Raw genomic sequence first — 23396 nt, forward strand, 5'->3', positions numbered from 1 at the left:
TGCACCCGTGTTCGTCTCACACACATTTTGGGTAAAGGGTAGCTTCGGTACTGGTGCCTTTGCCCGTTCCTGGCTCTCTGCTTAAATGTAACTCAGCACAGAGCCACAGTCTGGCATTGGAGATCTTCACAGGGAGGCCGAAGTGTCAATTGGAGCTACACCTACTACAGGTAGTGTGACAAACAGCTGCAATGAAAGCCAGAACAAATTCAATGTCAAGAAAGGTTTCCTTTCTCTAGACTGCACTTATGGTTTTTAAGAAAAAGAAAATAAAGATACAGTAGCTACTTTTTAGCAAATATTTCTCAGAACTCAAATATATATAAGTAGACTGGTAGTTTAGTCTCTGTGTCAAACAGCAGGCTGCAGTTTTTCAAGCGCTCCATTTGTCAGGAAAAGGACATTTGTCTAGGAAGTGAAGAGCTCTGAGTTCTAGTTCCAGCCCCAGCTGCTCCGTCTTTGCTAAGTCATTTCACATCTCAAGGCATCAGTGTCTGCGTCTGCCAGCTTTAGGGGTGGCACTCGCAGAGGTTCTCAACTGGGCTGTGCACGGCAGCCGCGGAGAATGTGTTGAGGGCACCAAGGCCCCCACTCTCCCCACCCAGGGTTTGTTGCCAGGGGTCGAGGGTGGGGCCAGGCATCCACACTTGCACAAAGTAACCCTGGATGAGAAGCACTGATCTCATCTTCAGCATGCTTTCTGGGTGAACGGAGTTGATTGGGATTTGCTCTTTTTGCCCATTACACAATGCCTGTCCCCTGCATCTGCCTGTGGCACTTTCACTGTGTATTCTTAGTAGGTCATTTTCGTCTGACCTTTGCCAGGATGTAGTTTTCTCAACAAATGTACTTCTCATCTGTTTTTTTATTTCTTGCTACATGTTAGATATTCATTAAACACTAACTTAATCAAGAATTAATAACCTTTCTCTTACTGAAACGGACCGGGACACTGCTCTCTGGGAATCCTGCTAACCTGTAGTCAAGCCTCTTAGCAGTTTTGATTCACAAAGCAGAAACGGGAGGCTCTTGGAAGCTCCTAAAAAAGTGTCCACGGAACTATTTGTTCTTACCCCCAAACCTGGTGCTTTTCTTCACAACTGTGCTAACTTCATGTCTGAGAATGCATGTTAAGCTTTGCAGGCAAAAGATTGTTGTAGTTTAAATTCAACTCACTGACAAATCCTTGAGCAGATGGTCCTGCTCGGAGAAAATGGGATTGCTGGAAATCTCTGGCTCAGACCAATAGCTGTGAGTTGTTTTCTTTGGGGAGGGAAAGAGTGACATGGGGAGTTACTTCCTCACCCTAGCAGTGCAAAGAGATGAGTAGCACACAATGCCTCTGCTCATTAAATGTAATCTCACCACAATTTCATTTATTTTTCTGCAAGATTTTCCCCTACAAACTTGAAAAATTAATTTGAAAGACGGAGAGCTCTCCCAGCTGCTGGTTTCTTCCCCAGTTGCCTGTAATGATGAGTGCCAGGCAAAGCCAGGGATGAGGAAGTCGATATGTGGCTCTCACATGGTACCGTAGGCATCACTGCTGCCTTGCAGGTGCACCTTGGTGGGAACCAGACGTGCTGGTGGAGCCCCCCAACACTGTTGACAAGGGATGGGGTGTCTTACCCCAGCCAAATGTATGTCTCTCATCCACAACCTAAACCTGGGATTCAAATGTGAATAGCAGGTTCTTGAGGCCAAATACCCTGGGTGGTGCATGGTGCTACAGGTTTCAATGGTAACTTTGAAACAGGGATCTACCACTTTTAAGGAGTTAATGTCTTTCATGGTCTTTCAAATGCTTGAAACCAACAGATTTCAAGTGTAAGGTAAAGTTGGCTGGGGAAAGACTTTCTAGAAGAAAATTTTTTGACATGACCCTAGGGTTTTAGTAAATGTAGATATATGAACACTGTTTGGTTGTTTTTGCGGTTAAAAATATACCTCACCGTGGAATCTGTATTCTACCTAGAACTTGGGCTCTGGGGAATTCTCACGGGCGTGTTTTATGCATGACTATAATTTATCCTCTGCCTGCGATTTAAGGAAAAGGAGACCTTAAGAAAGTTGGGTTGACCTACAATGGGCAAGGAGCTTATGCTCACGTGCCAGGAGGTATCTAATTAGAGGTGATACATATTCACAAAAACCCACACAAATGGGTAGCCTCCGCGAAGACGTGAATAAAAACAATGTCAACCACACGGATGATTTCAACTGTCACAAAACACCTAGACATTCCTGTCCCCTGACGTGCAAGCCTGGGTTTGAAACCGCCCAGGAGGCCGCCCGCCCAGCGCCTCAGGCACTAAGCCGCTCCGACGCTGACGTGCGACCCGGGAGGCCCGGGGTTCCAGAAGGGCGACGCGCACGCCCCTCGCCTCGCCCCGCCGCGCGCCCCCGCCGCCTCACAAACGGGGCCGCGCGCCGGGGACGTCACCGCGCCGCGCCGCGCCCCCTGCGTCCCGGAAAGAGGCGGCCGGCCATTGGCTGCGGCGCTGGCGGCCTCGGGGCCAATGACAAGGCGGCGAGCGGCGGGGTCCGGCCTTGACGTTGTGCTGCTCGCCGCGGGGTTTATTTGGCTCCGGGTCGGCCTGCCGCCATTAGCAGCCCGCAGCGCCCGAGGCCGCCCCCCGTCGCCCGCCGCGCCCCTCCCCCGCCGCCGCGCCTCCTCTCCGCCCCCCAGCCCCTCAGCCCCCGCCTCCGGCAGCCGGGCGCCGCGCGCGGGCCCGCGGAGACCATGTCCTGACTGAGGCGGGCGGGCGGAGGCGGCAGCCGCGGGGCGGGCGGCGGCGCTGAGGGAGGCGGAGGGGGCCGGGCTCGGCTCGTCGCCGCGGTCCGTGCGGGGAGTCGCCGCCGCCGCCGCCGCCGCCGCTGCTGCCGGGCGTCACGCGGACTGGAGGGCCGGAGCTGGAGGAGGAGCCGCCGCCAGGTAACCTCCCCGGGAGGCGCCCCGCCGCAGGCCCTTCGAGGCCTTGCCGGGCCCCTCGCTCCTCCGAGGCCGCCCGGCTTTGCCCGTCGGCTCTCCCGCTCGGCCCCCGAGGCCGGGGCTCGAGGGCAGCCGTGGCCGCGCGTCCATCTTGGGCGCCCGGTGCGGGGCCAGGCCCGGGGCTTGGGGTGGGTGGATCCGCTCGGCCGCTTGTTTACGGACTCGGGCCGCCGCTCTTAGGTCGGGTTACCCCAACTTGTGTGCGTGAGTGGGGGTCAGGCGGGAAGCCGTCAAGACCTGGGGCGCCCCAAGTTGGTGCAGGTCTGCAAACTTGTGTTTCGGCCCGTCGGCCCGCTTCCCGTCCCCTCCGCCTCCTGTGCCGGTCACCCTCCTGGGGTTGCCATGGCCGGGGACGTGCAGGTGGGCAGCGGAGGCGCTGGCCCTGGAGGAAGGCTGTCTCCCCTCCGGCTCGCCCCGCGCTCTGGGCTGCGTGCCGGTGTCGTCTCCGCCGTGTCCAGACTAAAGGCTGTAATGAACACTTGCACCAAGCGCCGGACTGGCTGAAGCCTGAAAGTTGGAAGCGGCCCATTACTTCGGGGAGACACTGGTGTTCGGGGTGCCTTCTCTCCCCGAGGTTGGGGTCTCCCCGTGGAGTCCGTCTGTGGTCGTGTTGGTGAACCAGTGTCAAGGGTAGAAACGCTGACTTAGGAGGAGTACGGTTGACGATAAACATGCCAGGGGTTGTGCCTGCACCTGTCTTGGTCACCCGTGCTCCCCGCTGGGTCCTCCCTGTTGATCCGACCGCGAGCCCGGAGATGCCTGGAGGGGTTTTTATGTTGGCTTGTGCCAAACAAGGACTCGGAGAAAGTCACCGAAACTATATTGAAGGGAAAAAAAACCCTGGGTCTTGCCCCTTGGTTATTATTTGTAACGAAATAAGGCAACTTAAAAACTCCGAACCCTGGTGTCTCTGGTTTTCTCGGTTCCTCTCTGTTCCGAAGTTTCCTAAGGTAGATGGGGCCCGTGAGGTTCCAGAAGGCAGGTTGGAATGTGGGCGAGGGCCTTGTGGGACTGTCGCCGGTGTGGCCCTTTCAACACCTTCTAATGCCTCAGCCTGCCACAGCTGTTTATTTACTCTTGACATGTGCTTGGGCTAGTTGCTGAGCCCATTCACGGGGTTTATTTTAAGCCCGTGGCCTTGATCCAGATCTGGGCTCTGATAGGGGTTATGGCACATCACAGAGTCCCAGCTGTGTAGTATTGGAGGTGAATTGCTTCAGGTGTTTAATAACTACAGTCGGAGTTCTAGCATGTGCTTTGAAAACAAGTGTGTTAGAAAACGGGTGTTGAAGAGGTAGACCATTCAGCTTTGTTCCCTCGTGCTGGGCGTGGCTGCTCCCCTTCGCCGCCCAAGGTGTGCTGTGGCTGGCCATGGGCACCCCTTTTCCCACAGAGGGGATGTTTTCCCACTTAGGCTGTGGGTAGGCGGTGTCCTGCGTATTGGACACTGACTCACATCTCAACACGTGCGGGGTGCTCCTTGGTGGGCTCTTCCAGTGTCGGGGGGTGGGTGGTCTTGGTGTGATCTTCAGGCCTAACTCCTGCTTCCCTGAGCAAACCCTTACTTCCCGCTTGCTGTTCTGTGAGACCTTGGAGAAGTGGGCTTCAGCGGTGTCCGTTGTATCTGTGGAGGCTGTATTCACTGAAAGTGGATAAAGTGGCTAGTGTTCACGCAGGAACGCTGTCCTGGGATATGTGGCCTTTTAGGTGCTGGAGTTTGAGGCTTGGAAAGCTTCTGAGACAGAGTATTTGAAATTCTCCAGCTCTTAACTATTCTTAGCATAGCTCTCTGCCTGTAGATGACGCTCAACTTTATGATGATTGTATCGTAGTATTAAAAATAAGCACCACAGTTGTGTGGCTTATTTATTTATTTTATTTATTTATTTTTTTAAAGATTTATTTTTATTGCAAAGTCAGATATACACAGAGGAAGAGAGACAGAGAGGAAGATCTTCCGTCCGATGATTCACTCCCCAAGTGAGCCGCAACGGGCCGATGCGCGCCAATCCGAAGCCGGGAACCTGGAACCTCTTCCAGGTCTCCCACGCGGGTGCAGGGTCCCAAGGCTTTGGGCCGTCCTCGACTGCTTTCCCAGGCCACAAGCAGGGAGCTGGATGGGAAGTGGAGCTGCCGGGATTAGAACCGGCGCCCATATGGGATCCCAGGGCGTTCAAGGCGAGGACTTTAGCCGCTAGGCCACGCCGCCGGGCCCTATTTTCTTTAAAGATTTATTTTATAATTTTTTTTACTTTAAAGTCAGATATACACAGAGGAGGAGAGACAGAGAGGAAGATTTTCCATCCGATGATTCACTCCCCAAGTGACCGCAAAGGCAGTTACTGAGCTGATCCGAAGCTAGGAGGCTCTTCCAGGTTTCCCATGCAGGTGCAGTCTCAAGGCTTTGGGCCGTCCTTGACTGCTTTCCCATAAGCAGAGATGGGTAGCAGGGCCGCCGGGATTAGAAACGGTGCCCATGTGGGATCTCGGCACGTTCAAGGTGAGGACTTTAGCCACAAGGCCACCGTGCTGGGCCCTGTGTGGTTTACTTTAGATTTGAGACTGGGGGCAGTGGGCTGGTTCTGCTTGGCACCCACAGTGGTGCTGTGGCTAACTTTCCTATTTGTGTATAAGCCACCTGGAGTTCCATGGAAGAAGGAAATGCTCCGTAGTCTCATTGGCGTTCTTGACCATAGGTGTTGGTGGCTTTGTGTCATTGGTCATCAGGTGGATGTGACAGGCGCGTCTGTGATTCACTGCTGCCTGTCCACACAGTTGGCAGCACAGCAAACTGGTCCATGGTGTCAGTGTATGGTGCCTGGGTGGGTGCTGACACAGATGCAGAATAGGTGTGTGTGTTTCTGTTGTATGTGTGAAGAGGAGGCCTGCGGGCTCATGCACATGGAGTTTCTGGGCAGGAAATCAGCTTGACGTAACTCCTTGTGACTACATGGAAGCCTGTCCTCTTTCTCCAGTTGATCAAAATATTTTTCTTCTTGAAACTTGATTATTTTTTTAATTTTTTTTTTTTAAAGATTTATTTTTATTGCAAAGTCAGATATACACAGAGGAGGAGAGACAGAGAGGAAGATCTTCCGTCCGATGATTCACTCCCCAAGTGAGCCACAACAGGCCGGTGCGCGCCGATCCGATGCCAGGAACCAGGAACCTCTTCCAGGTCTCCCACGCGGGTGCAGGGTCCCAAGGAATTGGGCCAACCTCGACTGCTTTCCCAGGCCACAAACAGGGAGCTGGATGGGAAGTGGAGCTGCCGGGATTAGAACCGGCGCCCATATGGGAAGCTGGCGCATTCAAGGCGAGGACTTTAGCCGCTAGGCCACACCGCCGGGCTCATAAACTACTTTCTAATAATCAAGAATAATCGGGCCCAGCGACGTGGACCCTGCACCCGCGTGGGAGACCTGGAAGAAGCTCCTGGCTCCTGGCTCCTGGCTCCTGGCTTCAGATTGGCATATCACCGCCGTTGCGATCACTTGGGGAGTGAATCATCAGACAGAAGATCTTCCTCTCTGTCTTTGCTCCTCTCTGTATATCTGACTTTGTAATAGAAATAAATAAATCTTAAAAAAAAAAAGTAGTTTAAATTATACAAACTTTTTTCCAAGTGGAGCAACTAGGACTTGAGCTGGTACCCATATTGGATGTTGGCATTGGACTTGTAAGAATTATTTATATATTCTAGATAAAATTCCCTTATCAGATAAGTAGCTTGCATATTTTCTGTTTTGTGTGTTTTTGTTTTGTTGATGGTTTCCTTTGAGGCATTGAAAATTAGGTTTTGGGGCAGGTGCTGTCAGGTGCTCGTATCCTGTTTGGGTGCCAGTTCAAGTCCTGGCTGCTTCACTTCTGACCTAGCTTTCTGCTGATGTGCCTGAGACAGCAGCAGTGTATGGCTCAAGATAGAACTCCTGGTTCCTGGGTTTGGACAGGCCCAGCTCTGGCTGTTGCATTCATTTGGGGAGTGAATCAGGGAATGGAAGATCTTTGTCTCTCTTGCTCTGTGTAATGCTGCCTTTCAGATAAATATGCAAATAAGTCTTTGAAACAGGAAATTTAAAATTTTGATGTCTAGTACATCACACACACAGTGTTATAGAGAGGGAGAAACAGAGACAAATCTTGCATCGGCCCTTTCACTCCCTGAGGGGCTGCAGTGGCTGGAGCTGAGTTGAGCTGAAGCCAGGAACTGCTTCTAGGTTTCCCACAGACTTGAGCTCTCCTTTGCTGCTTTCCCAGGCAGTGTAAGCAGGGAGCTGGATCAGAAGTGGAGCAGCTGGGACTCGAACCGGTGCCTGTGTGGGATGCCAGTGTTGCAGGTGGAACATTAACCACTGTGCTGTGGCGCTACCCTCTCACTTTTCTTTGGACCTTGTGTCTTTGCTTAATCCAAAGACATTATCTGTTTTCATTTAGCAGTTTTATAGTTTTAGCCACTAGGTATAGGTCTGTGATCGTATGAAGTTTTGTGTGTGATACGAGATTGGGTTTGTATTAAGTCTGCTGTTATTGCTACATAAAGTCCCTGACTCTGGGTACAAGCATGGCACTGCCTTCTGCTGTGCTCTGTTGAGGCTGTGGCAGATGCCTGCTGAAGAGATGCCATGGCCCAACTGGGTGTGTGAAGTTTGCTCTTTTTCCCCAGCTCCTCACAGTCAGCACTAGTTCCTTCTGATGGCAGCACCCCAGGCGATCACATTACTCACCACTAAGTTCCCACCTTGCTCTTTTTTAAGATTTATTTTTCTTGAAATTCAGAGTTGGAGGGAGAGACAGATTTTGCATCTTCTGGTTCACTCCTCAGATAGAGCTGGGCCTGCCTAAAACTAAGAGCTAGGAGCTTCTTCCAGGTCTCACCTGTGGGTGCAGGAGCCCAAGGCCTTAGCCCATCCCCTGTTGCTTTGTCAGGTCATTAGCAGGGAATTGGATCAGCAGTGAAATAGCCAGGGCTCCAGCTAACTAGCACCCATTTGGGATGCTGTTACTGCATGTTGACGATTAGCGTGCTACACCACAGTGCTGGTCCTTAAGTCCCATCTTTTAAAGATTCCTCCATCTCCCAGCATTGCCACATGGAGGACCAAACTTGCATCCCTTGAACTTTCAGTGACTGTATACCAGAACCAGCTGTAGCAGCTTGCAGCCTAATTTACTGTAACTGACTATCCAGTTGTTCAGCACCGTCTATTGAAATTTTCTTGGCCTTGATAATATAATTACTGTCAACTCTAAATTGATTATCTTAAGGCTGCATTTCCTGGATACAGAGATATTGCCTGTGTTCTGCAGAGGAAGAAAAATTGTCTCCCCTTTCTGTTGCACATTAAGTTGCAATGATCTGCCTGTGACTGGAATTGTGTTAACAGGGCATCATTTCTATGCTTTTCATAAGCTTCTAGATCCTGTTCTGTTGGGGTTGAGATGGGTAGTAACCTTCATATTTTGGTATTTAATGGGGCTGAGTTTTATCTTTTAATTTTTTTTTTAATTTATTGAATCGGTGGAGCTACAGAGAGAAGAGGAGGTGATAGAGGGAAAATCTTCCATCCATTGATTCCCTCTCTAGGTGGCTCCAGTGGCAGGAACTGAGCTTATCTGAAGCCAGGGGCCAGGAGTTTTGTTAGAATTTTGTAGTTCTCATTCTAGATATGCTTTGGGAGGATTTGTGTATTTGTTTGTTTTTTAGTTATTTTTATTGGAAAGTCAGAGTGAGGGAGAGACAGAGTGAAAGGTCTTCCGTTCACTGGTTCACTCCTCAAGTAGATGTAATGGTCAGAGCTAAGCTGATTTGTAGCCAGGAGCCCGGAGCCTCCTCTGGGTCTCCCATGCAGATGCAGGATCCCAGGTTCTTGGGCCCTCCTCTACTGCTTTTCCAGGCCGCAAGCAGGGACAGAAACTGATGCCCATGTGGGATTCTGGGTGTGCAAGGAAGAACCTTAGCCACTAGGCTGCAGCACTAGGCCCTGTACTTACTTTTTAAAAAAAATTTATTTCTTATTCATTTTTGAAAGGTAGGGTCACATAGCTAGAGGTATCTTCTATTCTCTAATGGCAGCAATGGCTGGGACTGGACCAGGCTGAGTCCAGAAGCTTTATATGGGTCTCCTGTGTGGGAGACTGGCACCCAAGTAGTGGGCCATCTTCCACTACTTTTCCAAGACCGTTAGCAGAGAGCTGGATAGGAAGTGGAGAATTCTGAACTCAAAAGCAACATTCCTATGAGATGCAGACTGCAGTTTAACTTTGAAATTTTTGTAATTTAAAATTGAACTGTGGACAGAATGTATCTGCATCCTCCCCGTCATCTTCCCCCTCCCCAGCACGTTTCTTGTTTAGCTGTTGCCTGTCAGTGTTTGTCAGGGAGGGCCTGCTCTGGGAGAGGACTCTAGCTTGTGACCAGTCTGGATTCTGGGAGGGGAGGGCGGGTGACTCTTGGCTGCAGTGTGTGTAGTGCCCACCTAGCTTGCACAACACCTGGGCTTAGTCCTAGCTCTTGAACTAACAGCTTGTGGCCCTAGGCAAGCCTACTCTTTCTTTGTGCTGGCTTTGTCTTTAAAATTGAGAATAATAATAGTATTTGTCTTTTAGGGTTCTGAGGATTGAATCAGTTAGCACATATGAAATACCTAGGATGCTGTATGATACATAGTCACTGCTTAGTAAGCTTTAGCTAATTTTTCTTTCCTTGTTGGGCAAGGCTGGCCCTGACAAGACTGTGAAATAGACAGTATTGGGGCCTTTGTGGCCAAGTGGGTATACCAGTCCACTGCCTGTGATGGCCGGCGTCCATCTGCAGAGGTGTTCAAGTTCTGGCCGCTACACTTTCTCTCCATTGCCCTCCAATTCTGCCTTTCAAATGAATTAACAGACCTTCCCTTTTTTTTTGTTTGTTTGTTTTAAAGATGTTCTTATTTAGCTTTTAAGTTGAAAGACAGTGTTACAGGGAAAGACATCTTTTATTGGCGGGTTCATTCTGCAAATGGCTGCAGTGGTTGGGATGGCCAGGCTGAAGCCAGGAACCTAGAACTCCCATGTAAGTGGCAGGGGCCCAAGCACTTGGATTATCTTTCCATGCCTTCCTAGGTGCCTTAGCAGGGAGCTGGGTCAGCAGCAGAGCAGCCAGGAGTTGAACTGCTTGGGAGGGTGGCATTGTAAATCTTCACCCACTGTGTCACAGTGCTGGCCTCAATTAGCAAAGATTTTGAACGGAGTAGACAGATGGGGAAAAAGATTTTTTGGGGCCAAATTGTGTATGTTGTATTGGTATTACCTGAAATATTTTATCCATTTGCCTTTGCCAGCTTTTTTTTTTTTTTTAAGATTTATTTTTATTTGAAAGGCAGGTTTTACGAAGAGGAGAGACAGAAAGAAGGTCTTTTATTCACTGCTTCGCACCCTAAATGGCTGCAACAGCTAGAGCTGAGATGATCCAGAGCCAGGAGCTTGTTCTGGGTCTCCCAAGGCTTTGGGCTATCCTCTGCTGTCTTCTCAGGCCACAGGCAGGGAGCTGGGTGGGAAGTGGAGCAGCTGGGACAGAAACCACTGCCCATATGGGGTTCCAGTGCTTGTGAGGGGGAGGATTAGCCAGCTGAGCCATCGTGCCAGGCCCTGCTTCTTCTTGTCACATAAACAGTATTACTAACATTTGATAAAAAGGCATCCTTAAGTGAACTAGATGTCCTAATGAGCATTGGTTTTTCTAGCTGTTTTATAATTTGGTACTAGTTGGTTCATATTGGGAACATAGAATGGATAGAATAGTGAAAGTGATTAAATTCTGAGTTGGGGAGAACATTTGTAGTTCCTGCAAAATTTTTATGTTTTATACGCACTGGATGAATAGTCTAGTTTTGGAATTAATTAGCTCACCTCCATATGTGTTTAAGGAAACTCCCGACTTCCTCAGTGCTGAGACATGGTTTTATCTACTGATGAATTGCTGCACATTTCTGAGTGCCAGTTAGGTGGGCATTGCCCTTGGCTGCCACACTGCCACAGCGTGTGGGGTGTGTGATCCTGCCCAAGTCTCTGAGCCGCAGGAACTGCTGTGCTAGTGGGGGTTTTACCAGAGCTCAGACCTGGGGCTCTCTTCCTGTCTTTGTTACTGTCCAGGAACTGAAGTGTTTAGGTAGAAAAGTTTACCATGTGAAGAAGTAACATTACTCCCAAAATGATGTGAGATGAACAAAAATCCTACTAAATTTGACACAAGGTAAGTAACTTTGTGTCATCAGGATCTTTTTTTACTCTGTTGGCTTGCTAATCTGTTAGTTTAAAAGGAAAAAGACCTATTTTAGTTGTGGATTTAATTTTTTCCTTATTAGTTCAGTCTCAGCAGATTAGGTTGTAAACTATAAGTTTTTTTTTTTTAAATTTATTTTTTATTGGAAAGTCAAATTTACAGAGAGGAGAGACAGAAGGATCTTCCGTCTGCTGGTTCATTTTCCAAGTGGCCGTGAAGGCCGGAGCTGAGCTGGTCCGAAGCCAGGAGCCCTCAGGTCTCCCATGTGGGTGCAGAATCCCAAGAGTTTGGGCTGTCTGCTCCTGCGTTTGCAAGCCACGAGCGGGAATGGGAAGTGGGACAGGGGAGATACCAACTGTCTTCCATATGGCATCTCAGCACATTCAAGGTGAGGACTTCGGCGTCTGACCTTGTAAACCACAAATTTTGTTACATTCTAGACACTAGGGTTGGGTGAAATGAAGCTAGATATAATATTTATAGGGGTAATTACTTCAGTTAATTGTGATACTGCCTGTAAGACCAAAGTCATGGTACCAGGTCGTTTACTTAAATTTACTTTGTCCAGCTTGTTCCCAAATTCCTGGGAAGGACACGTGCAGTGATGTTTGCTTACTCCGTACAGATGCCATTCATAACAGGTGACCTCTGTGTGGGTAGGCCAGGTCAGCTTGGACATCTGCTGATTAGTGGCTGATTGCTTGTACGTAGTTTTAATACGTTCAGGGGATGTTTAATGATTGCAAACCTTTGTAGTTGTGTCCTTATATCACAGGTCTTGAATGGCTTGCCAGCTTGTGGGCTGTTGTAGTAACTCATGTTGCTCATTTTTGGTGTGTGTTTAAGTCTATTTTAGAATCATAGACTTTCAGAGTAATGGGGAAAGGAACAAGTGTCTATTGAGAAGTTCTGTGGCTGCTGGTCTGATCCTGGAGTTTGTAGGTGAGACAGAGCACAGGCGTAGGACATTCTAGGCTGCAGTGTGATGCAGTAGGTTACACCACCGCGTGTGACATGGTAGCAGATGCGCCGCTTCCAGTCCAGTTTCCTTATAACGTCCCTGGGAAAATAAGGGTGATGACCCAAGGGTGGAGCCTCTGCCACCCGTGTGGGAGACCCAGATGGAGTTCTGGGATCCTGACTTAGGCCTGGCCCAGCCCCGGTTGTGTCGCTGTGTGGGAGGAGTGGACTAGGGAATGGAAGATCTTTGTGTTTCTCTCTTGCTAACTTTGCTTTTCAAATAGTAAGTCTGTAAATCGGTCATGTAAAAGGAAATAGAACGTATTGATTAGGAATTCAGTCTAGGATAGCCTAAGTTTGAGCTGTTTTCTTAAACATTCGGTTGAAATGTCAGGCAGCTGAAATCACAACTGCTTGAATCAGGAAAAAGATCCAGCCTGGAGCCATGCATTTTGCTTCATGAATTTGCATGTCATCCTCCTGTCGGGGTCGTGCTCTTCTCTGTTGCGTTCCAGTCTTAGTGCATGTGCCTCTGGAGCGAGCCCTGGAGTCGTCGATCTTTTGGTGATGGGGTGGGCATTAGGTTTGCTGCTCTGATGCCTGTGACTCCATCTTCTGCTTGTGTGCATCCTGGGAAGCAGCAGCACCCACAGGGAGAGTGCATGGGCTCCCCGCAACCCCTTCTGGCTCTGGGTCTTGGCCCTGCCCTGCCCAGTCCCTGCCCAGTCCCTGCCCAGTCCCTGCTGTTGTAGGTTATCTGAGGGCTGAAGCAGCAGATGGGTGAGCTCTCTGTGTAACAGTTAATGGTTAGGGGAGGACTGAGCGTTGGATGCTTGTGCTTCAGCCCACTTTTAAATATTTATTTAGAAGGCAGAATAACAAAGACTTCCTAACTGCCCTTTTACTCCCTAAATGCCTTGGAACAGCCAGAGCTGGGATAGGCTAAAGCCAGGAGCCAAGACTCCATCACTCCATCCAGGTTTCCTGGGTGGATGGCAGGAGGAGCTGGTGGAGTGAAGGAAAACTAGGAGAGCCTCTTGTGGGCCAGGGGAAAACAATGTGTGTAATTAGGGATATGGAACCAGCCATTCACCAAATAACTTAATGATTATTGTGTTTTATGTGTCATTTGAATTTTTTGTAAAGATTTATTATTAGAAAGTGAGATACGCAGAGAGGAGAGACAGAAAGATCTTCCGTCTGCTGATTCATCCCCCAAGTAGCCACAACAGTCTGAGCTGAGCCTATCCAAGGCCATGAACCAGGAGCTTCTTCTGGGTCTCCCACAGGGGCTCAGGGTCCCAAGGCTTTTTTCTACTGCTTTCTCAGGGCATAAGCGGGGAGCTTGATGAGAGGTGGGGCCCCTGGGATACGAACTAGTGTACATGTAAGATCTGGCTGGTACATGCAAGGCGAGGACTTTGGCCAGTAGGCTACTGTGCTGGGCCTAGTTTGAGTTTTTAATTGCTGATGGAAAACTAGGAAAGGCTAGATGCTATATAGTTTTATCGGTTTGATTAATTTGCATATAGTGTGTTTTTGGTGGGAACAGATAGGGAGACAGAAGTCATGACTTTCTGAATAACGTTTTCCATGTCCGTGTAGCTTCGTATGCAGTTATAGTCTTATGAATTGTGGGGAAATGTAGTAAGTTTTGTGTGGTTTGTAATCTGGAGAAATGGGAAGATGTCAGTTTGATGAAGACTGTATCTGTCCAAAAGCTCTGATAGATGGAAGGTGCACTTGCTTTCTTCAAATCAATTTGATTTGAAGTCTGAACTCTCTTGGCAGGAACTTCAGCCTTAGTCATCCTGTGGGCATCTTCTCATGTCATGGGAAAGTTTGGTGTCCTTTGGTTCAGTCTTGCATGCCATGGTTGTGTCGTCTTAGGTTGCACTCCACAGTGCTCCTGGAAGTGCAGGTCCTGGGGCTCTGTCGCCAGCTGTGGCTCCCAGTGCTTACAGCTCGGCATCTTGTGGACATCTTTTACTCAAGTCTTGCTGCTGCAGTAAATTCTCATTCTCTTAAATTTCTCAAAAGCTCCACTCCTTTCTTTTTAAGTCACTGACTATGCTTTTAAGTGGTGTTGGTCCACATTCTGTGCCACTGGAATCCTTGAGACAAAATTTTTGAATGTCGGATTACTTCATTGAAAATTGGGTAGAGGGGCCCGGCATGACAGCGAAATGGTTAAGGTCCTCGCCTTGAATGCGCCAGGATCCCATATGGGCGATGGTTCTCATCCCAGCAGCTCCACTCCCATCCAGCTCCCTGCTTGTGGCCTGGGAAAGCAGTCGAGGACGGCCCAAAGCCTTGGGACCCTGCACCTGCATGGGAGACCTGGAAGAAGTTCCTGGATCCTGGCTTCGGATCAGCGCAGCACCAGCCGTTGTGGTCACTTGGGGAGTGAATCATCGGACGGAAGATCTTCCTCTCTGTCTCTCCTCTTCTCTGTATATCTGACTTTGTAATAAAAATAAATATGAATTACTGTTCAGAAATTGTCTACAAAAAGAAATAAATACCAAGTTGCGAGTAAAACGATGGTTTCAGAGGATGGTTGGATCACTTCCTGAGACTTGAAGATGAGCCTTGAACTGAACCTTGTAGAACAGACAGGGTTTGCTAGAAGCAAGTGCATGTGTCTAAGACAGTGCCTTGGTGTGTTCACCGTAGGCTATGGTGACCGTGTTTGAACTGGGGGTGTGGGAGTGGGTCTGTTTGGAGAAACTGAGGTTGTAGTGAGCTTCAGAAGGAGGGTTGTGCTGCTAACAGTCAGCTGGGTGCCTTTAGAGCAAGGTGCGTGAGGAGGCTGTTGTAGCTCTGACCTGAACCGAGAGAGGATGGGTGTCAGCAGGCAGCCCCCTGGAGTCCAGGTGGGATTCAGTGTAGTTCCGAGTGTCCTGGCTGGGAGAGGTGTCCTTGTTGGGAACTGCAGCTGTCAGGGGAGGGGAGGAGTCTGCAGTGAGAGGAAGGCTAGGGGTGTCACGGAGGAGGCCTGAAGTGAGGCGCCCGGGTGTGAGCAGTGCCTTCACTCCAGCAGAGGTCTTGAGGATCCTAGCACGGACGGCTTGTTTTCTTGGGTTAGCTGTGGTGAGGAAGACAGTGATACAGAAAAATAACTCCTGAGGAACATGGAAGTGACTGTATTAGAGTTTTGGCTTAAGAGTTTAGTAGTACTTTGAAAATTTTAAGTTTTACATTTCAGAATTACCTTAACTAATTTTAAAAACTTGAAATGTCAGTGAATTTGGATTGTTGCTCTTGGTTTTAGCTCTCACCTGTGTTCCTTGAAGATGCTCTGAGCCTTGTTTTCACTGATTTATCTTAATAAATTCAGGGTTACCTTAAAAAGCTAAAGGAAAACCGTCCTGTAAAAGATGAGTGTGATCAGCTCTTTCTCTGAATGACTTGCCATTTGAAGCCATTGACACAGTGTTCCTTGTGTGGAAGTAACCATGATTGCTTGTACCTCTGTGAAGGAGTTTGCACTTGATGCAGCAGCTTTCATTTTGTGCTGCTTTGGTTCTCCGATCGTCTCTCAGAGCTTCTCTTGACATCCAGAGTCTGCAGTGTGGCTGTGATTTTGACCTCAGCGTAGATAAATTTCGTATACAGTGCTTAGTAATGTTTATAAATATGGCTTAATCTTTAAATGTGACGGTATGATATTCTAGCCCATCCCTCCCCAAGAATATATTGTTTTTAGTCTCTGGGAGTGTATAATGAAAGCAGTTAGGAATTTAGTCCTAGAAAATGGCGGCTGTGTTTGGAGACTTCACTCATTTGTGGTAGAGCCTGATGCGCAAATGGACTCCTGGTTCACAGAATGGAAACTCTCAGGATTGAGTTTGAAGCAAAGGGTATTTAGGAGTAGCACTGGTGGTAAGTTCTCCTTAGAAAGTTCTGGATTGTGCAGATTTTATTAGACCATGTAATTGAAGTATGATTCCTATATAGAATCTGGAAATCTGGGCCTGATGCGATGGCTTAGTAGTTAAATCCTTGCCTTGGCGTGTGCCAGGATCCCATATGGGCACTGGTTCTAATCCCGGCAACTCCTCTTCCCATCCAGCTCCCTGCAGTTGAGGTTGGCCCAAAGCTTTGGGACCTACACCCACACTGGAGATCCAGAAGAAGCTCCTGGCTTTGAATTGGCTCATCTCTGGCCAGTGTAGCCACTTGTGGAGTGAAATAGTTGATGGAAGATCTTTGTCTCTTCTTCTCTGTGTAAATCTGGCTTTCAAATAAGTAAATGAAGTAAACAAATCTTAAACGAATTTGGAAATCTGTGTTATATACAGAATTACGCATATAAATTAACTTGTGTGTATATGTTACAATGATATTTAATAGCAGTTTTTTAAGATTTGTTTTTATTGGAGAGTCAGATACACAGAGAGGAGGAGTAACAGAGAGGAAAATCTTCCATCCACTAATTCACTCTTCAAGTGGCTGTAATGGCTGGAGCTGAGCTGATCCAAAGCCAGGAGCCAGGAGCCAGGAGTTTCTTTGGGTCTCCCACGCGGGTGCAGGGTCCCAAGGCTGTGGACTCTCCTCGACTGGTTTCCCAGGCCACAAGCAAGGAGTTGGATGGCAAGCGGGGTTGTCAGGACAGGAACCGATGTCCATGGGATCCCAGCATGTGCAAGGCGAGGACTTTAGCCGCTTGGCTACCGTTCTGGGCTCTAATAGCAGTTTAAGGTACAGTGTTTTTAGAACTGATTGCTTTGGATTTTACATACATTTAATTTAATGGATTTCATTTTACACACATTTTGGAATGTTTTGAAATCTAGAAGAAATGCACTTAGTGAATGTCTTAGTAATGCAGAATCACAAAATTGAGGTGATGTTACCCTTTTCCTTTCATTTTACTTACTATCGTAGGTATAAATGGCTGTCTCAAAGAATCCTCTCAAGTGAATTTTAGCTTTCAGTTATTAAAAAAAACTCTATCTTCAGTTCCTACAAAGTGGATTCAGTACATTGTTATATAACTTATTTCCAAACTCATGAGCTTGGTTATATCTGGACTTTCAGAAGAGACAGGCTGAGCAGTAGCCAGCTGTTTGTCCATTATTCTACCAGGCAGAAATGGTGGTGCTTTGTTAAAGAGGCAGTTGTTTGTTTAGTTTTTATTGTTAGCCTTGAACATTTAAATATATCATGCTGTTAAATTAGTTCCATCAAGATAAAGATAATGTAAATAGGCTATTAGGTTGTGCCTACAAGAACGTCAAAGTAGAAATTACTAAAGCAAGCCTGGATTTTTGAATATGAATATTTTAAATAAAATATTAAAATTATTTAGAGTAGCTTGGGTTATCTTTGTTATAGCAATTATTCTTGTTAAATGTTTTTATTGGTCATTTTAATTTTCAATAGCATGAGAAAGTAGCATTTTTGCATTTCATTTTTGAGAGGAATGACAATTCCAAATGAAAATGAAAATTGTATTCAATTTCTATTGTTTACTCTTTGGATGCCTTTATAATTATGTTCTGTGCCCTTTAACGAACTTTATCTTTTTTTTTTATTGTGATGCTATGTGTGAGATCTTAGTTTGCATAAAATCTAAAAATCTAAGTAAGATCATTTGAACAATCAGGGTGAAGAGATAGTTTACTGAAGTAGATTTCAGAGCCGCATAAAAGCAGTTGCGTTGGCTTTCTCCTTCCAGTAACAGATTGCGATGCTTGCAGGGAGGAATTCACTGAGTAGTGCTAAAAGTATAGCAGCAGGCATGCATCATACGCGTGCTGGAGAGTGCATAGAAAATCCTTTGGCTCACCAGCCCGTTTGATTCACCAGTTTTATTGCTGTATTAAAATTCTAAACATAGCATTCTATCATTAAAACTAGTAAGACTGAAATAAATTGATTAAAGTCTTTTAAAAATGATTTAGGATCCAGTAGTAGCAATCGTCCGGTGAAGTTCAAGTTGGGTCTCCTTTGCAGGAGAACTTGGTCCCTTGGCTGTGTCTCCATAGGAGTCAGATCTGGCCAGCGTGGGGACTTGTCCTTGGTCTGAGTTCAGCTGTGCTTCCTTCCAACCATGTGCAAGGTGAAGGGGCTGTAACATAGTTACTTAATAGGAGCCCTTGGTATAACAGAGTTTTGTTTTTGACATTGTTCATAGCATAAATGCAGATTAGCAGATAAGAACATGATACAAAGTGAAAATGTAGCTTTCCTCGTTCAGGAAAGTGAGTAAAAAACTTCTGTTACTCTGTATGATTTCTTTCTCTTTTTTGATTAAAAATAATGGAGGGGTGATACTGAGTGGCAAAGGGATTTAAGAAAACAGAGGTTACATATGTCACTAGGGGGCTGGCACCAGGAATTGATGGGCTAATCCTCCACCTACAAGTGCTATCACCACATATGGGTTATGGTTTGTGTCCTGGCTGCTCCACTTCCTGTCCAGCTCCTTGCTTGTGGCCTGGGAAGGCGGTGGAGGATGACCCAAGTCCTCGGGACCCTGCACCAGCGTGGGTGACCTGGTGGAGGCTCCTGGCTCCTGGTTTCGGGTCAGCTGTGCTCCAACTGTTGTGGATTTGGCAGTGAACTGGTGGATGGGAGATCTTTCTGTCTCTTCTCTCTGTATATCTGGCTTTCCAATAAAAAATAAATTAATACTTTTTAAGGAATCACTAGATTATTTTGTGTAAGTCATTTTGTGAACCAGTTGTCATTAAATAATAAAATCCTCATGATAATGCAGTGTTAGTAAGCCCAGACAGACTCCTAGGAAGTTTAAGCAGTGAGTAGATTTTGAATAAGAATTGATTTTTGAATATTCAAAATATTTTATGTTTTGAATATGGACCTTCAGAATGATATTGAAATGATTATATAGTAGTTATTTCTGAGATGTTGTATTGCTGATTTGATTCTCCAAGCTCCCATCTAAACTAGATTTTGAGGATTCAGGAATCAGGATATTAAGAAAGTATCTGGGGGCCCGGCGGTGTGGTGTAGTGGCTAAAGTCCTCGCCTTGAATGCTCCAGGATCCCATGTGGGTGATGGTTCTAATCTTGGAGGCTCCACTCCCATCCAGCTCCCTGCCTGTGGCCTAGGAAAGCAGTCGAGGACGGCCCAAGGCCTTGGGACCCTGCACCCATGTGGGAGACCTGGAGGGAATTCCTGGCTCCTGGCTTTGGATCAGCGGCGCACACTGGCCGTTGCCGTCACTTGGGGAGTGAATCGTCAGATGGAAGATCTTCCTCTCTGTACATCTGCCTTTCCAATAAAAAAAAAAAATCTTAAAAAAACACCAAAATTCAGACATTATAAAGCAAGTATATGCTGTACCTAGATAGCATAATCCGTGTTGCTTATAATTTAACATTGCTTGTAGGTTTATGGTGGCATTTGGTTTCCTGTTGTGCCTTTGAGACTCTTAACTGTTAGCAATGACTTAACTGAAATTAAAATTTGTGGCTTCCTCAGTTTATTTTCCTTTCCTCTTAGTACAGATCTGACTTTATCCTCTGCTCCCCACCACCGCCCTTAGCATTTCAAAATGCAATTTGATTAAATCTTGGGGTAAGGGTTTTCTTTAGGTATTCACCTATAGTGTATTTGTGGAAACTGAAATAGAAAATTAGGTCCTATCTCTGAAACCTTTGTAAAACTTCGAAGTTGAAGGGTATATTTATTTTTTGCATGTTTTAGAGTAGAATTACGTAGTTATTGTTTAATAACCACATCCTAAATAATCATGTTCTGCTTATTTGTAGCCTCCTGCCTGACATAATTCACTTGAAGAAGTGCACAATGTCAGAACGTGGAATCAAGTGGGCTTGTGAATATTGTACGTATGAAAACTGGCCATCTGCAATCAAGTGTACCATGTGTCGTGCCCAAAGACCTAGTGGAACAATTATTACAGAAGATCCCTTTAAAAGTGGTTCAAGTGATGTCGGTAGAGACTGGGATCCTTCCAGCACCGAAGGAGGAAGTAGTCCTTTGATCTGTCCAGACTCCAGTGCAAGACCAAGGGTGAAGTCTTCATACAGCATGGAGAACGCGAATAAGTGGTCATGCCACATGTGCACGTACTTGAACTGGCCGAGAGCGATCAGGTGCACGCAGTGCTTGTCGCAGCGCAGGACCAGGAGTCCCACAGAATCCCCTCAGTCCTCAGGGTCCGGCTCCAGACCAGTTGCTTTTTCTGTTGATCCTTGTGAGGAATACAATGATAGAAATAAATTGAACACAAGGACCCAGCATTGGACTTGTTCTATTTGCACATATGAAAACTGGGCGAAGGCTAAAAAGTGTGTCGTTTGTGATCACCCCAGACCCAATAACATTGAAGCCATAGAGCTGGCAGAGACTGAAGAGGCTTCTTCCATAATCAATGAGCAGGACAGGGCACGGTGGAGGGGAAGCTGCAGTAGTGGCAACAGCCAGAGAAGATCACCTCCTGCTGCGAAACGGGACTCGGATGTGAAGATGGATTTTCAGAGGATTGAGTTGGCTGGTGCTGTCGGCAGCCAGGAGGAGCTTGAAGTGGACTTCAAGAAACTAAAGCAGATTAAAAACAGGATGAAAAAGACTGATTGGCTCTTCCTCAATGCCTGTGTGGGTAAGTTTTTATTGGCTGTGTTTTTTGAATGAGCCTGGGAAAGGTATTACAAGTGATGTGAACAGGGATGGAGGTAGAGTCAGTGCTGTGGAGTTGGTTCAGCTGGTAGCTGTGCTGTCAGGTGTCATACCTCACAACCTTGGAGTTGTGCTCTTGTGGTCATTTGTGTTGAACTGTCCACATTGAATTGTAACATCTCTTTCCATCGCTAGGAGGAAAGCCTTTCAAATTAATGTGTAGTTTTACATATCACTAGTGGACTCTAGTTATTGTAACGAGAGGTAGCTGAGTAGCCCAGCTGCTGATGGAGTGTCTGTAAACAGTGGGAGCATCTTGGGATGGCAGAAGCTTTAGTCATATGTTAAAAATATCACAAAAATGGGGACTCCACCAAGTTGAACAAACATAATGGTGACCTTGAAAAATATGGGTGTTAATCTAATATGAATGCCATGTAATAAATATTTGTGAACTTTGTGGAGCTGAGTGCACATAACCAGCTGACTCCGTAACTCAAGCTGTGGTGTGTGTGCGTTGTTGGTGTTTCCCTAAGGAAGTGTTGCATGTTGGTCTGAGTCACCAGAGCTGTTGAGAAAGCCCTGCTCCCTCAGTGCTGACCTTGGGAGGTAAACATGTGTGACTTGAATCGTTAGTGGGTTTTTTTTGGGCAGATTAGATGTTTGGATTTTATGACTTAATTTATTTGGATGGAATGCTTACTTTGACGTTCAATTTGATAAAGGAGTAAAGTTTGTGTGGACAGCACTGAAGCCTTCGCTTGCGTTTTTTCTCATTACTCATTTATTATCCCCCGGGATGTACTCTTGAGTTTGTTCTATATCCTGCAAGTTATAAGTGTAGAATTAAGGGCCCTGCGGCGTGGCCTAGAGGCTAAAGTCCTCTAAAAGCTCCAGGATCCCATATGGGCGCCGGTTCTAATCCTGACAGCTCCACTTCCCATCCAGCTCCCTGCTTGTGGCCTGGGAAAGCAGTCAAGGATGGTCCAGAGCCTTGGGACCCTGCATCCGCATGGGAGACCCGAAGAAGCTTCTGGGAAGTGGAGCATTTGGGGCAGGAACCTCACCCATATGGGATGCTGGTGCCATGTGGAAAGCAAGGATTTTAGCCACTGAGCTGAAAAAGTCTCCTGTCTGGGAGGTCCTCTTATGTTCCATTGATTTCCACCCAGTCTAAATGTGGGAGTCACAGGTGGTGTGATTCTCTATTTTTAAACAGGAAATAAGGGCCCAGGTGCAGTGGCTCCGTGGCTAAATGCTCACCTTGCAAGTGCCCAGTTCATCTTGGCTCTCCGTAAATCTGCCTTTCCAATATAAATAAATAAATCTTAAATAACCCAGGAAATATAAAGGGATTTTTTTATTGGTGTTTTGAAATTGAGATCAAATTCATACAGCCTAAAGCTGACCATTTAGTGCATGCCCAGTGTTGTGCAGCCACGCTCTCTGACTAGTTGCATGCATCATCCCCAACATAGTCCTGTGCCCGTGGACCTGTTGCCATCCCTCGTTCCCAGCAGCCAGGTTCCTCCCTGTCTTCACCTATTCTGAAGGTTTCATATTAATAGGCTTTCTGTGTCTCATGTGATTGTCTTTTAATTATGTATGCTTTTGTAGCAAATAATTTTTGCAGAGAATTGTGTGTTCTATATAACTTTACCACAGGACTGCCTCTGAGTACATGGAAATCTGCAGGTGGAAGTGAGCTGCATCTCCTCTGGAGGTCATTGTATGCCTTAGGGGTCCAGTGCCCATTGTGCCAACTTACTGCATCGTAGGACAAGAATTGCTTGAAACATTTTCTGTCCTTAAGGCATACAAGTTAAAATAAATCAGTGTTTGTCTTTATGAGTCTTTAAAAAAAAGATTAGTTTATTTTTATTAGAAAGGTTTACAGAGAGAAGACGACGCGGAGATCAAGATCTTCTATCCACTGGTTCACTCCCCAAGTGGTTGCCGCAACTGGAGCTAAGCCATCTAAAGCCACGTGCTTCTTCCAGGTCTCCCGTGCGACGTAGGGTCCCAAGGCTTTGGTCTGTCCTCTGCTGCTTTCCCAGGCCACAAGCAGGGAGCTGGAAAGTGGGTGGAGCAGTCGGGATATGAACTGGTGCCCATATGGAATCTCAGCGCATGCAAGGCAAGGACTTTAGTCAGTAGACTGCTGTGCTGGGCCGTCTTCTTCTTCTTTTTTTAAAAGGTTTATTTATTTATTTACTTAAAAGACAGAGTAGCGCATACCCAGGGATCTTCCATCCAGTAGTTAAGTTTACTCCCAAAGGAGACTGCAGCACCCTTTTCTGTGTGCAGCACCCCCTGCTGGATCTGCCCAAATCAGCATCTTGGAAACCAGTCCCCTCTCTCTCTCAACCCCTCCCACCCTCTCTCCAAAACACAACACAACAAAACACAAATACGACACAAGAGTGGGGCCAGCAACTCAGTCAGTCGTTTGCTACTTTCCCTGGTATATTAGGGAGCTGGATCATACGAGGGTAGTGAGAAATCAGTGCTCGAATATGGGGTGTTGGTCTCCCACCGCAGTGAAATGCTACCTCTTACCTTTGTCGTCG

At 47.0% G+C, this 23396-nt stretch overlaps 1 protein-coding gene across 4 annotated transcripts in view; it reads left to right on the forward strand.

The window, feature by feature from the left end:
* The first annotated feature begins 2774 nt into the window (after positions 1 to 2774).
* ZRANB1 (zinc finger RANBP2-type containing 1) overlaps positions 2775 to 23396 on the forward strand; it is a 59417-nt gene continuing 38795 nt past the window's right edge. For 3 of the 4 annotated variants that reach the window (XM_058671425.1, XM_058671426.1, XM_058671427.1), the window contains exon 1: positions 19960 to 20809. In XM_058671425.1, coding sequence (XP_058527408.1) covers positions 19996 to 20809 — 814 coding nt within the window. In that variant the 5' untranslated portion in view covers positions 19960 to 19995. Of the gene's footprint in view, positions 2936 to 19958; positions 20810 to 23396 lie in introns of those variants that run through there. The other variant, XM_058671428.1, reaches the window with a different exon arrangement.

This window comes from Ochotona princeps, chromosome 13 (genome assembly GCF_030435755.1).
Source record: "Ochotona princeps isolate mOchPri1 chromosome 13, mOchPri1.hap1, whole genome shotgun sequence".
Taxonomy (NCBI): Eukaryota; Metazoa; Chordata; class Mammalia; order Lagomorpha; family Ochotonidae; genus Ochotona; species Ochotona princeps.